This window comes from Cibotium barometz, chromosome 5, assembly GCF_041138505.1.
Source record: "Cibotium barometz isolate CiBa-2024 chromosome 5, ASM4113850v1, whole genome shotgun sequence".
NCBI classification, from domain to species: domain Eukaryota; kingdom Viridiplantae; phylum Streptophyta; class Polypodiopsida; order Cyatheales; family Cibotiaceae; genus Cibotium; species Cibotium barometz.
Window position 1 is genome coordinate 52,614,822 of NC_141050.1, and position 14,516 is coordinate 52,629,337.

At 38.3% G+C, this 14,516-nt stretch overlaps 1 protein-coding gene across 3 annotated transcripts; it reads right to left on the reverse strand.

Annotated features, from left to right (window-relative positions):
- Positions 1-575: 575 nt before the first annotated feature.
- On the reverse strand, positions 576-4,521 carry LOC147638632 (PTI1-like tyrosine-protein kinase At3g15890). 3 transcript variants are annotated; one of them, XM_086798563.1, is made up of 5 exons: positions 4,161-4,521; positions 3,963-4,039; positions 3,141-3,285; positions 1,587-1,849; positions 576-1,417 (listed from the first exon to the last, which is right to left on the reverse strand). In XM_086798563.1, the coding sequence occupies exons 2-5, from the start codon at positions 4,016-4,018 to the stop codon at positions 802-804; spliced, it is 1,080 nt and encodes a 359-aa protein (XP_086654689.1). In that variant the 5' UTR covers positions 4,019-4,039; positions 4,161-4,521; the 3' UTR covers positions 576-801. The 3 variants fall into 3 exon arrangements, with proteins under 3 accessions (XP_086654689.1, XP_086654690.1, XP_086654687.1); XM_086798564.1 differs by having other exon boundaries at positions 3,963-4,044; XM_086798561.1 differs by having other exon boundaries at positions 3,963-4,086.
- Positions 4,522-14,516: the final 9,995 nt, after the last annotated feature.

Here is a 14,516-nt window from a genome sequence, read left to right on the forward strand (position 1 = left end):
ATCTTTATCTTTGCCCCGCTCACTTTTGCTCACTCGCCACAAAAAGAAAGTGAAAGTAGAAAAGAGTGAAGAACCTAAAACCACGTGGTGCAACACAACTTGGTTTAAGTCCAAATCGTTGCCAGCATTTTCTTCGTGTACTGCTACCCGTTAACTAGCAATTTCAAAAGTATAAGGTATGCAAGTTTCCCAATTATCTCCTATGGGGATCCAACTCTTGTCTAAGACTTTGGGCATATATATGAGTGTTCTTGTCAACACTAGCAACTTCTGAAGAAGCTTGTAATTAGCGATGTGCATGAAAGGTAGCTCAGCAGCTTAATTGATGATATTAATTCCCACTTGTGTCAGAATATGAAATCATTCAACTTAGAACCATTGCTTGCCAAAGACCACCATTCAGCCTTTTCAGGAACTTATAATCCTGTATGATATAATGGGTCATTTTACACTATCAAACACCCATTGTGATGTCACCATTGGTGCTTGGGTATAACAGCCAGCACTTCACCATGCTATGTGAAACATAAAGTTTCAACTATCAGGCCTTTTGAAGGGTTTTCACAGCAGGCAAAGCCAAGCAAATGTTTCGATTCCACCCAAAGAAGCTCACAAGAACAATGTACAACACAAAACATACACGTCTGGTCCAAAGATTTAAAGTATAAATGATCACTGCTTCAAAAGCCATAAATAAATGTCTGCACTTCAGAAAAATATGATTACTTAGCTACGTGTAATTTTCCTCGTTGACATGGGAGCAAGCCTTTGCCAACTGACGGTGGCTTTAGACCCACTGAATTATGTGACAGAGCTCTGCTGTAAACCCTCATTATCCGGTATTTCCAATCCATCTACTGTCATATCTAGCTTTGATTCACTTTTAATTTGGCTGTCATCCTCTACAATCGAAGTCTCATCATCCTTGCTGTTACCCTTCAATAAATCAACCACCTCTAGCATTGTCGGTCTTTTCTCGGGAGCATTTTGAGCACACATTGTTGCCACTTGCACGACACGTATCAGCTCATCTTCATCATATCTTCCATGGAGTTTTGGATCTACAAGCTCTTCCACTTTTCCATCCACGAGCAATGGTGCCGCCCACTCAACAATGCTGCGCTTCACACCATGCCCCAGTTTCTCAATGGGCTTCTTCCCACTTATAAGCTCTAGTAGCAATATGCCAAAACTATAAACGTCACAGCTCTCAGAAGCCTTGCCCCACATGGCATACTCAGGGGCAAGGTAACCGAGTGTACCTTTCACTCTTGTGGTGACATGAGTGGCACCTTCTGGAATAAGCTTAGCGAACCCAAAGTCGGCTACCTGAGCCTCAAAATTGGAATCCAGTAAGACATTGCTTGCTTTGACATCCCTATGAATGATATGAGGGGTAGCAAAATGATGCAGATATCTGCAACAAGAAACCATGCAACAAAAAAGGTTTTAAAATCACTTTGACCAACATATCAAAAAAAGCAATCACATAAATGGCAAGGAGAAAGGATTAGAAGCCATTGTATCAGAGAGCTCTTTCTTGATGTTTGAAACTGGAATAATGGCTGCCTCTTATTTATACTCACGCGACGCCCTCTGCTGATCCAAGTGCAATGTTCATTCGTTTGGTCCAATCGAGAAGACTTTCTGATGAATATTGCCCATGTAGGTGTGAAAGTAGGCTCAGATTTGGCATGTAATCATACACGATCAGGCGCTCCTGACCTTCTGCACAATAACCTCGGAGGCTTAAGAGATTTTTGTGGCGGACCCGGCCAAGAATTTCAACTTCTACAGAAAATTCCATCTCGGCCTTCGTGCTCCAGACCTTCAGACGTTTCACTGCAATCTGATAAAATGAAAGATGTTAGAAAGAAAACCTGATGCATTCTTGACATAGCAGCAGCAGACACAGCCATAGCTAACCAATCACGACACTCTACAATCAACATCATATTTGCAATCATAATTATCATACTTCAAACATTTGGAAGAACGATACATCCTGGAAAAATATGATGTCCCAAAGCCTAATCCCAAAAGCAACAATAAACTCAAGGCGACTCATATGTGCCTCAGGCTGATTGTGAACTTTAAAATTGTGCATTGGACTGAGAGCTGGGTGGTTGTGTATGGCATAGTTGCATGCAATGGAAACGGATGATGTCTCCGCAACAAAAACGGCTTGAAACTAGGAAATGGAAACAGCTAGGAAACGGCATTGTCTTTAGCATTATATAGTAGATGTAAATAGAAATGATGAAAAAAAGTTGAGAGAAATAGAGGAGAAACTTGGGATATATCATAATGTAACAGAGAGAACAAGGAAAATTGGGGAAAATCAAAACTTACCAAGGGAAAATCGTGAGAAAATTCTCGGGTGAGATTCAGAAACGGAGTTTCCGCAACTTTTGGCTAAGAGATATAAGTTTCTTGTTATCATGTATGGGCCTGATTTGACTTTCGGGCATTAAAGTGACAACTGTTACTTGAGTGTTCATGTAAGTAAGCATCTAATCTTTAAAACTATTAAATTTGGGCACAAATCGTACTTGATTTTTCAAACATTTGAAAACCAAATGTTTGAAAATCGTGGACGGGAGAGCACATAGGATTCATACATGCTTGAGCAATCAAACGTGTATGATTGCATCTATGCTCAACATATCAAGGTCGACTAAACAGTGCAACTATGACTTCTCAAGTTTCAACACTCGTAACTTGAAAGGTAGACTAAGGGGGGCTTCCATGAACAATCCACCCAAGCCCTTTGGCCCCACATTTGTTGTATTTTAGTGCATGCCAGCCACCAGACAAATTTGCTGGATTAACTTCCACAGGTGCGGACTTCAACTGGCGAACCTTCCTCGGATGGGTCCACAAACAGTGTCAGATAGGTCATGAGCAACCACTCTCTTTGCCAGAAAGGCATGCCACTCGTGTCAGCTTCAGACGTCGTCCAGCCAGACACGTCTGAAGACACCCCTCATAAGATTTGAACACATCCAAACTTACAAATTGGAGCAATTTGACAAACATAATTAAGAGAAAAAAAAATGAAAGACGACACAAAGAAAAGATTTGAAATAAATAAATAACTTAATTTTTATTTGGTAAAATCAGGTTTTGAAGACTCATACCTGGGACCCATCCCATAGTTGGCCCCAATATACACTTCCAAAACCTCCCTCACCAAGCTTGTTGTCGTAATTGAAATTATTTGTGGCAGCCTGCAGCTCTTTAAGTGAAAAAATCCGCCAGTGACTTCCCTTTCGGCTTGAACCTCTGCAAACAAACAAAAACAATATTAAGTCCATAGCTACATTTAATAGTCAATAAGATCTAGTGGTATATACATTCGTACAAACAGAGTATAGGATCACGTCAACATCTTGCGGATGTTTTTGCAAACCTGGGACCGGAAACACTACTTTTGAGACAGTACTTGGATTTTCCCTTTAAAAGATAGACAAAAACATTATTTGATGTGTGGTACAGCTTGTGATGTGAAAATGTGCATCTCAGGCACACTCTTTTAAGGAAAATGGGTATGGGGACTCTCCAGAGTCGGTACTCTTTTCATATGTCTCATAATGCCCCTAGTGAGTCTCACATAGACTTGTAATGCCTCCATAGTGGTCTTTGGTCATGTCAGGTTTCAAATCTCAACTCTAAAGTAGTCCAGTGACATTCTTAATGCAAAGCACAGCAGGTTAAGAGAGATCAGCCTCCTTGGAATGTGTTCGCACAGCCCTCAGTTATCTTTTCAGATGTCAACGTGTTTCACAAACATCACAGATGCTCCACCCCTGCAAACAGTAACAGATCCGCCTCTTGGGATGTGTTCCCTCACCCTCAGACATGGCAAAGTTATCATCCTTCCCACACCCAACTGCAATAAAGGGTTTACCTGGCCTAGTTTCCAATGCATTTGATCTATATCTATTTAGTTTTATACTAACCTGTCACTTCTGTAACCTTTGCCAGGATAACAACTCCATCCACCAAAGCAAGCCATTAACTTGCAGATTCAAGCCTGCTGCACTTCATTTTACACGAAAACTTGTTGATGCGTGTTCGGAAGATCTGTGAAAAAATAAAAAAGTATTTGACCCAAAAAAAAGAGAGGAAAAACAGGTGAATGGAAACAGGAGACTTACTGTATCAAAGCAGGCGATGCTTCCGAGGCATTTATGGGGCTTCACCTGGAGCTCCAACATAAGTAGGATAAGGACAAATGAATCTAGAGAAAGCAGGGACCAGGAAACCCTAGTGCTTGGTACATAGATTTCTCTTTTCTGATAATTTCAGGTCTAAAGACAGCGCACAGAGAGTTAGGGCCGATACTATCTATGGACTCTGCACAAGGAAACAAACTAGAAGTGAGTGGGATTTTGGGATTGGATATAAGAGAGAGAGAGAGAGAGAGAGAGAGAGATCAGTCGAATATGCTATGTAATGTGGTCACAGAAAGCAAAGCGCGTTAGCTGAATCTTTCGAAGAGGCGAGAGAGAGAGAGAGAGAGCGGAAAGGGTAGAGAAGGGGGAGAGAGCAATTTTATAATTATTAATATATTTTATTCCCCCTTGAATAAGCACCCCCAACCTTTTTTTATTTAATTAATTAATTTATGATAAGCACCCCCTCCAGAGCACCCCAACCATATAAACGCCGAGACGTGGCATGTGCCGTAACACGTGGCATGCGCCCTTTTCCCTATAAACGCTGAGACGTGGCATGCGCCGTAGCATGACTTTCCCCTCTCAATTTGAATTTTTTTACTAACATGACTTTCCCCTCTCAATTTGAATTTTTTTACTATGCTAATTAGTAGTAATCCCCCCTTATGTGTTTTGCTTGTGTACTTAAAACCACTGTGTATTTTTTTACTATGCTAATTAGTAGTAATCCCCCCTTATGTGTTTTGCTTGTGTACTTAAAACCACTGTGTATTTCTTTTTGCTTGTGTAATCCCCCCTTACGTGTTTTGCTTGTGTACTTAAAACCACTGTGTGTTTCTTTTTGCTAGCGTGTAGTTTATACCATCCTGTTTTGCTATTATCTTTGAAAATATGTTCCTTTAAAATTTGCCACCATTATCCTCCTCAAGCTTTTTCTAAGCCTTTTTTGCAAAAATATGAGCCATTTTATTAATGTGGCCTTGCAAAACTAAGAGGGACCTATTGTTAGAGTCCACCATGTGTTTTGTAGATTCAACGAGTTTTTCCTTTGAGACTCATGAAAAGACCCAAGACATGAGCTGGAAGAAGATGCACTGTTCCATGCAAGGAACGGGTTACTAGACAACTCGCCTCCCAAGGTATCCTTCACTTGGACCAAGAGAATGGGATTTCCAAATTTGTAGGGTGGGGTGATTTACCAAAGACGAGGAAGAAAGTACATCTCCTACTTGTTTGTTTTTTGAGAAAATGTCATGCCGCACCAATCTAGAGATTCTGTGAAAGAGTGGGAATAATGTCCTTGGAAATCTTAAGTCTAGTCACTTTCACATTGAAAGACCCTTAAGACCATGGTGTAAATTTGAAGGCTTTGATGGGTAACAAATCTCTTTTGGGCTTAAAGTAAGACCACTTTATTTGAAGGGAGAAGGCCTTTTTAAAAACATTAATTAAAGGACCTATTGTGCCTAAAACAAGGGATCTTTGGCATGAAATTACATGTCTTCTAAATAAAGGTTATGATAAGCCTTAGAATTTCATCCTATTATGTGTGTGCGCACGCGCACGCACGTGAGAGAGAGAGAGAGAGAGAGAGAGAGAGAGAGCTAATGAAAGACATGTACCTTAGTGACATGGGGACATGTACCTTAGTGTGGTGGGGACACCTTAGTGTGTGTGTGTGTGTGTGTGTGTGTGTGTGTGTGTGTGTGTGAGAGAGAGAGAGAGAGAGAGAGAGAGAGAGGGGTGAGGGTGGGGGAGGTGGCTAATGAAAGCCATGTCACATGTGATGCATGCTAAGTATGAGAATAGTAGTGCATGATTATGCTACTGCTAAAAAATGCTTCAGCTTGCTAGTAGGTAGAAGAAGGCAAGTAATAATAGATACCAAACTTAGATAAATATTTGCTTCAGCTTTAGTTAGCACTATTTGCTAGAAAGAAAAAGGCAAGGTAGAGAGGTCCACCAATAATAGACACCAAACCTAAACAATAAGCAAGACTGCAAATGCTTCCACATAGCTTGAGCCTCTAGTACTATGAGAGTTTAAAATAATTAATGAGGACTATTATCAACATTCAGATTTTTGAATGATTGTGTCTACCTTAAATGTTTCTTCTCTAGAGTATTTATGAAAATTAAGGTTGTTTTCTTTTGTGTTTGTGCATTATGCACTCCCTACATTAAAGTTCTCCAAATTTGGCATGTTTCTCTTTGTTCCATATGCATATGTATATCAATATTGAGGCATTTGTCCTTACCCCAAAATATAGGGGTGAGTCACTTTGTTCTATTTAGCCATTTGGTAATTATTTTTCTTAAGCAAAAATCTCAAAATTGAAATTATAGAAAAAAACAATGTAACATTAAGTGAGGTTGATGAAGTGCCAAAGAGGTACTAAACTTGTTTTGTAAATGATCTTAAAGAGATTCAAGCTGTGTGTACATGACCCAATAAAGGGAATAATCAAATGCTTGTTGACATTAAGGTTGTTGAAAAATAGCTTTTTGAGGAGCATATATACCCATGTTTAAGGCATTTATCCTTACCCCAAAATACTTTAGATGATAATAAGATATGGGGTAAGTTATTTTGTTCTATTTAGCCATTTAGCAATTATTTTCTTAAGCAAAATCTCAAAATTGAAATTATAGAAAAAAAATGTAACATTAAGTGAGGTTAATGAAGTGCCAAAGAGCTACTAAACTTGTTTTGTAAATTATCTTAAAGAGATTCAAGTTGTGTACATAAATTTAGCATGACTCAATAAAGGGCATAATTGAATGCTTGTTGACATTAAGTTTGTTGAAAAATAGAGCATATATGCGCATGTTTTGGACTAAAAATGCCTATGCACTAAAAGTTGTTGTAAGTTAATGTAGATGATGGCATCAACCTTTGTTCTATCTTATCGTTCTAACTACCTTTCCCTTGATAAAGTAGGTGAAAGAGGTGGAAACTCAACAAACCCTCAATTGCTTTCATTGTCACTTTCATGGGGCCAAACCTTGTATCCATAAAAAAATTATTGGTGTTATTATCTCAAACAATATAGTGCCAACCATTTTTGCATTGATGGAGTTGCATAAATTAAGAGTTGTTGAACTGTAGCAATGGATATGCACGTGGATTTTAATCATGAACATCATCAGTATGCACGCCTTCGAAGTGTTAGGAAAAGTGAGATCATGAGAGATGTCGATTTGGAAAGCTTGCATGTACGAAATTGAAAAAACATTAATCTATACACATGCTCTCATGATTTATCCAAGAGAACAGCTCTTTTAAGTTCAACACCCAAGTTTCAGAATGTCACTACATTTCTATGTTTTTTAGGAGATGGGCATAATGTTCTTTCTGGATATTGTTTAGGCTTCAATCCCTTACCCATGATGAGACAGTTACAAACAAAAACTTTGATTGTACTTTGTAAATAATTCAAGGCATACAACGAAGGCACAATGAACAATTGTGGCTATGGAGAAAGCAGGTTGAAGAGATAAATTCCACATCATTGGAAGCTAAAAACATGACATGGAGAACAAGATTAATTTATTAGAGGAAAATAATGTTCAACTAAGTAATTGTACTTTTGATGTAAGGAAGTCAATTTCAAATCTCTCAGCAAATGAGCAGCAAACACACCTTGCCAGTATAAAAAATGTACCCTCTGGCATTTTGGAAAGGAAGGAAGCGGCATCAATTGGAGTTGCTTTTGTTAAATGTATGGTGCTAGAAAAAGAAGAATAAGGGCCACAAGGTATTAGACTTTGTGGCTTACTTTTTATAAGAAGTTCTTATGGATTGTTTGTAAATTAAGAACCAAGTATGCTATGAAATTTAATAGAAATGTTGTGGGTGAGATGATGGGATATGGTGTCGGAGCCAAGCAAACAAGGTTTGGTGTGGTTCAAATATCAGATGCTGTAAAAATGTTGAATGGTCATAACAACATAGATTTGCATACCATGATATGCAAGAGGTTTGTTAAGAAATACATCATGATATATTACATATATGTGTCATTGCTAGAATGATCAATAGAATATATAAATCATTGAATAGAATTTTCATAAATGCACATAAGAGAGGAGGTATCTTAATGCCTATGTTGTTGATGCACTTGAAGTGTTAATATGACTCAAAAATGTATACATTTTAGTGTATGCTCCATGTTAGAAGGTCACCCACTATGTAAAGGTCATCAATGTGTAGAGAACTCCATGGAACTTTATGCTAGAAGGTCAAGTCACCACTACATAGAGGACTCCATGGAACTCCATGCTAGAAGGTTAAATCTGCGTGTAGAGGATTCCATGGAGCTCCATGGAATCCTCCATGCTAGAAGGTCAAGTCACCACTGCATGGAGGACTCCATGGAACTCTATGCTAGAAGGTTAAGTCTGTGTGTAGAGGATTCCATGGAGCTCCATGGAATCCTCCATGCTAGAAGCTTTAGGGAATCCTCTACACGCAGTGGTGACTTGACCTTCTACTATCTAGCATAGAGTCCCATGTAGTCCTCTATGCAATGGTCACCTTCTAGCATGGAGCTCCATGGAATCCTCTACACGGAGACTTAACCTTCTAGCATAGAGTTCCATGGAGTCCTCTACACGCAGACTTAACCTTCTAGCATAGAGTTCCATGGAGTCCTCTACACGCAGACTTAACCTTCTAGCATAGAGTTCCATGGAGTCCTCTATGCAATGGTGACTTGACCTTCTAGCATAAAGTTCCATGGAGTTCTCTACACATTAATGACCTTTACATAGTGGGTGACCTTCTAGCATGGAGGATTCCATGGAACTCTATGCTAAAAGGTCATTGCATAGAGGACTCCATGGAACTCTATGCTAGAAGATCACAACTGCGTGAGGACTCCATGGAACTCTATGCTAGAAGGTCATCATTGCATGAGGACTCCATGGTCCCACAAGCATGTGACATCAAGCGGCTCCCCAAGGTTCAACAAGATATCCTAACTCCTCGATTATGAAGATAACTCTTCTATCCTTGTTTATGATTGCCATCTAATTTACTCGTCCTAGGTTCTTCTCATCTTTAAACAACACAAGTTTGTTTCGTCTAAAAAGTACCCGTAACTTGGGTCCACCCGACCAAAGTATCGTAACTCGAGTCAACCCAAATTTGAGTGTTAACCTTTTCTAGGCTTTGCTTCCTATCTATCACACCAATCGTGTGCTAGGAGCACACCTATGTCTGCCGCCCAAGAGGGATCAAGGTCTCAGCTTCGTGTGATGTACCCTACGACTACGACAATCCATAAACCTATGTGGTACCTCCACAAATAAACACATATGCATCACATTAATATAGTATCTTAAACAAATAAGCAATATTCCTAGCAATATGCACTATATTTTACTTTTTAAGTAGTGTGAACCATCACAAGTTCAACGAGACATCACACCATGATAAGTTTGACGAGACATCGCACCTCTCCACTCGAAACTCCAAGCAAATTGAACTTCTCTAGCCATAACATATCCTAGCCAGGTCTTCTTTAAATTCTTCCCTTCTCGGGATCATTTCTAATTCTTGAGTCCATAAATTGAACCAATAAACTTTACTTCAGGTCCTTTATGTACCAAAAAAAGAGTCATTCTAGGGTTAAAGTTCTAGTTCTCTTATTTGGCCTTATCTTATGTCGAGAATTTCTAGGGGTCTTTTGGTCACTACTCTTAATGATCTCCCTTGGGTTCCTAAAATATCCTAATTTTAATTTCTTGGTCTCTTTTCTCTTGTTATCATCTTTACAATTCTTAAGGACTTGGCATCTATGAAATTAAGCATATCCAATCCTTGCATTCCCTATTCTTGACTTTGATCATGGTCCTTATTTATCATTAAGAGTCATTTGATTCGGTCTCTTTCATGCACTCAAGAATCTCTTCTTGACTATAACCTTGCACTTGATTAAAGTACTTGTAGTTCCTTGATTTAAGGACTAATTAGGGTTTTCTCTCTCTATTAAGAATGTTTCTTAAGAGATATTGATCTAATCCAACCATATTTAATACAACTTGATTTTTTAGAGTCAATTTCTAGGGTTTTAATCTAATCTTGATCTTAATCCATACTTGCATAGAGGGTCTCGTCCCTTTACTCTCTCTAGAATTCCCTTTTATCCCTTTTATCCCTCTAAATTTCTCCGTATAGAGTTTTCTCTCTCTAGAATCCTTTTGGTTGCACTTGCACCAAATTTAAAAGAAATTCTAAATATTAATCCTAACAAACCCTAGTTAAGCTAATATATTTTCCCCATCTTAATGTTGTCTTCTCTCTCTATAATCCTAATCTTACTTTCTTTCTCTAAAAGCCTAAGGCCAAGCCTAAATTCACAAATTATTCTAATTCATACACATTACTTATAATTTATTCGAAAGCTTAATCTAGACTTGGGCTCAAGTCAATTTAGAGCATTTAGGCCAATTTTTTCTCTCTAAAAATGGATTTGGCCTAAGGTTTCTTCCATAATTTAATTAATTTAGTAAATTATTATATCCTTAGTATTAAGTTATCCCATCACCCAATTTTTTAAGGTTAAAGACAATGAAAGGGTTCATCAATTTACTAAGGTCCTACCAAGGTTTGGGCATTAACATAAAAGCAAAAAGGGCAAAGGTTAAATGCTCGAAATTGAGTTGAACCTAAGTCTAGATTAACCTTTAGAATAAATTATGAGTAATGGAAAGAGCTAGAATTAATTTATAAATTTAGGGTTGGCCCTAGGCTTAGAGAGAGAAAGTAACCTTAGGATCCAGAGCTTCTATCTACCCAATGCCTTTGTTAAAATGTCAACTACATGATCCTTTGTGCTGACATAAAATAAATCCACATCAACTGCTAGAACCTTCTCCCTTACAAATCGACATCACATGCTAGAACCTTCTCCCTTACAAAATAATAATGCACCTTAATATGCTTTATCCTAACATGATAGATTAGGTTACTGGCTAGCTGTATGCTACTCATGTTGTCATAATAAATAACAATGACCCTATCCATAGTCTCACCCATATCACCAAGTAGCTTTTGAAACCAAGCTACCTCACAAGCTGCCATAGTAGCGCCCCTATATTCTACCTCTCAACTCATAGCATCACTCTCAAAGAAAACATGAAGCTGCTGGTAGATCTCCTATCTAAGACACTATCAGTCCAATCAAGATTTGTATACCCATGTAACTGTATCTCTATACCAGCCTCATAGACAATTCCATAATCAATAGTGGACTTTATGTATTTGAGAATCCATCTAGTCACATCCAAGGGCCTGCATAAATTGACTCACAAGTCCAACAACATAGCTCCAATTTGGCCTAGTAATGGTCATATAGGTTAAGCTATCCACTATGTGCTCGTACATAGTAGGGTCCTCCAAAAGCTCACCTATATCAGTGAAAAGCTTAGTGTTCTCTGCTCTAATAGCATTGAAATAGGCTTAAAGGCTATTAGTGTTCTCTGCTCTAATAGCTTAGTGTTTTTTGCTCTAATAGCATTGAAATAGGCTTAAAGGCTATCATAGCACTATACTTGGATAATAGTCTTAAAGGCTATCATAGCACCATACTTGGATAATAATAAAAAATTTACTGCCTCTATAAACAACAAAATACCATCACGTGATCTCACCACCTCTATACCAAGGACATGTTATAGCTCACCCAAATCTTTCATCTCAAATTTTTGCTTTAAAAGCATCTTGACATCATGTATATCAGCGTCACTATCACCAGTGATAATCAAGTTATCCACATAAATGAGACTAACAACATGATTCCTCTAGCTTTCTTTTTCAACTTGATTATCACCAGTGATAATCAAGTTATCCACATAAATGAGACTAACAACATGATTCCTCTAGCTTTCTTTTTCACATAAAGTAAAAGAACTACATTGGATATCTGAAATCCAATGGTAATAAGATACTTCCTGATCTTGTTTGACCATACTCTAGGAGCTTACTTCAAGCCATACGAGGCTTTGATGTAACCTACACACAAAATCTAGACATGCATTGCTCTCATTAACTTGGTGGTTGTATCATGCAAACTGCTCTTGTAAATCATCATATAAGAACATTGTATTTACATCCATTTGATGTAAAGACCAACCCTTTGATGTAGCTGTGATAATGAACACTCTCACGGGGTTGCCATTCTTATAACCGGGTTGAATGTCTCCTCATAGTTAATGCCATATGTCTATACATAACCCTTGGTAAACCAGTCTTGCCTTTTACCTATTCACATATCCATCTAAGTTATGCTTAACCTTGTACACCCACTTACATTCAATTGCCTTCTTATCCTTAGGCAAAGGCACTAATACCCATGTAAAAACCATGCAAGAAAGCATTCTTTACATCCATTTGATGTAAAGAGTAACCCTTCGCTCTACCATAGTAATGATAGCTCTGATAGTGGCCATTCTTGCAATTGGGTTGAATGTCTCTTCACACCCAATTTCCTTCTTATCCTTAGGCAAAGGCACTAATTCCCATGTCGTATTTATATCCAATGTTACCATCTCCTTATCTGGCATCTTCTCATTTTTTATTTCTAAATGCTTGTTCAAAACAAGTGGGCTTTATCTCATGTATTGCTTAACCATGTAAGCATAGAAATGGGATGCATATCCATCATATATCAACTTATCAACTAGGTGTCTAACCCAAGTAGTCCTGCATACATGTGGATCACTGGTACATGTTCTCAAAACAACCTTAGTTCTTCATGCACTAAGAGTAGCCACCATTGATAAAATGCTAAGCTTCTCTTGCTCAGAGCCACTAGAATCACCATTCACATGAGAGTGACCTACTAACAGATGAGTCATAAAAGGGTGATCTATCTTTTCCTTCTCTTTGTGTGATATATGTGTACCAACACATGTAGTACCATGATATGATGCATCTACATTCCTCTCAATCTGTACTCGATCCATTGTTAGAGGACCCTCTAGGTCCACTAAGCACTTGTGTGACTACTACTCCACATGTGGGACAACATCATTACTTCTTGCATATACATCTTTAGTTGCCTTCATTGGTGTATACCAGCTACTTATCTTAACTTTAGTTGCCTTCACTGGTGTATACCAGCTTCTTATTTGATCAAACGTAACATCACTGCTTACTCACATCTCACGAGTGGTAGGGCTACAACATCTATAACCCTTCTACTCCAGAGCATAACTAATGAAAACACATATGGCTACCTCATCGCTACCTTCTATAGCATCTACAACCTTTCTACTCCAAAGCATAACCAATGAAGATGCATATCTCTCCCTTGGGATCTCACTTGGTTCTCACTTCATCAAGAACATGCATATATGCATAACATCCAAACACTTTCAAGTGTTACACATCTAATTTTATGCTATTAAACTTATGTTTAGGCATCATGTCGTGAACAATCGTAGTGGGAGTCCTGTTCATAATGTACATTGATGTGGGAGTCTTCTTTATAATGTGAATGGCAGTTGTTATTGCTTCAACCTAAAAATAATCCTGCATATTCTTTTCAGGCATTAAGGTATAAGCAACTTCTATAATGTGCATGTTTTTCCTTTTTGCAACACCATTCTATTGGTAGAGTGTATTTGTATATGTGAATTACCTTGCAATTTTCTGCTTTCTCAAGAAACCACTAAACTCATTGTATAAATATTCAGCCCCAGTATCCAATGTTAAGAATTTGATATGTATACATTTTTCCTTCTCAATCAAGGCTTTAAATCTTTGAAAGTGAGAAAACACCTCAATTTTCTCCTTCATGAAGTAAACCCACACTTTCCTAGTGTGATCATCAATGATCGATGAGTGTAATATATTACGTACAACTTACTATACAATTGTTGCACTCTTGGTTGGTCCCCATACCTCAGAATGTATAACATCTAATGGTCTTGCACTGATGTGCAAAGCATGTTTGGCTTGCTTACCAAGCTACCATACTTCACATACTTTGTGAATACCATCAACCTCAAAACGTTGGTAAACCTACAACAATATTTTGGGCTTGCATAGTCTCTTCAACCATTGTATATTCACATGGCCACCAATGCACTTATGCCATATGTCAATATTTGTGCACAATGACACCTATCCCATACACAAACATGTCCATCCTCACCTCAAGCATGTGGTAATAATGCGCATACATATTAGGTAGAGAGTCCTTCTTGGGAGCATCATACACACTGGCATTGTCTTCATATAGCTAGCAACATACGTCCCATATCTACCTACAAGACCTTGCACTAAGAAATGCACATCAATCCTCTTGCTGCCTCCTACGAGGTCCC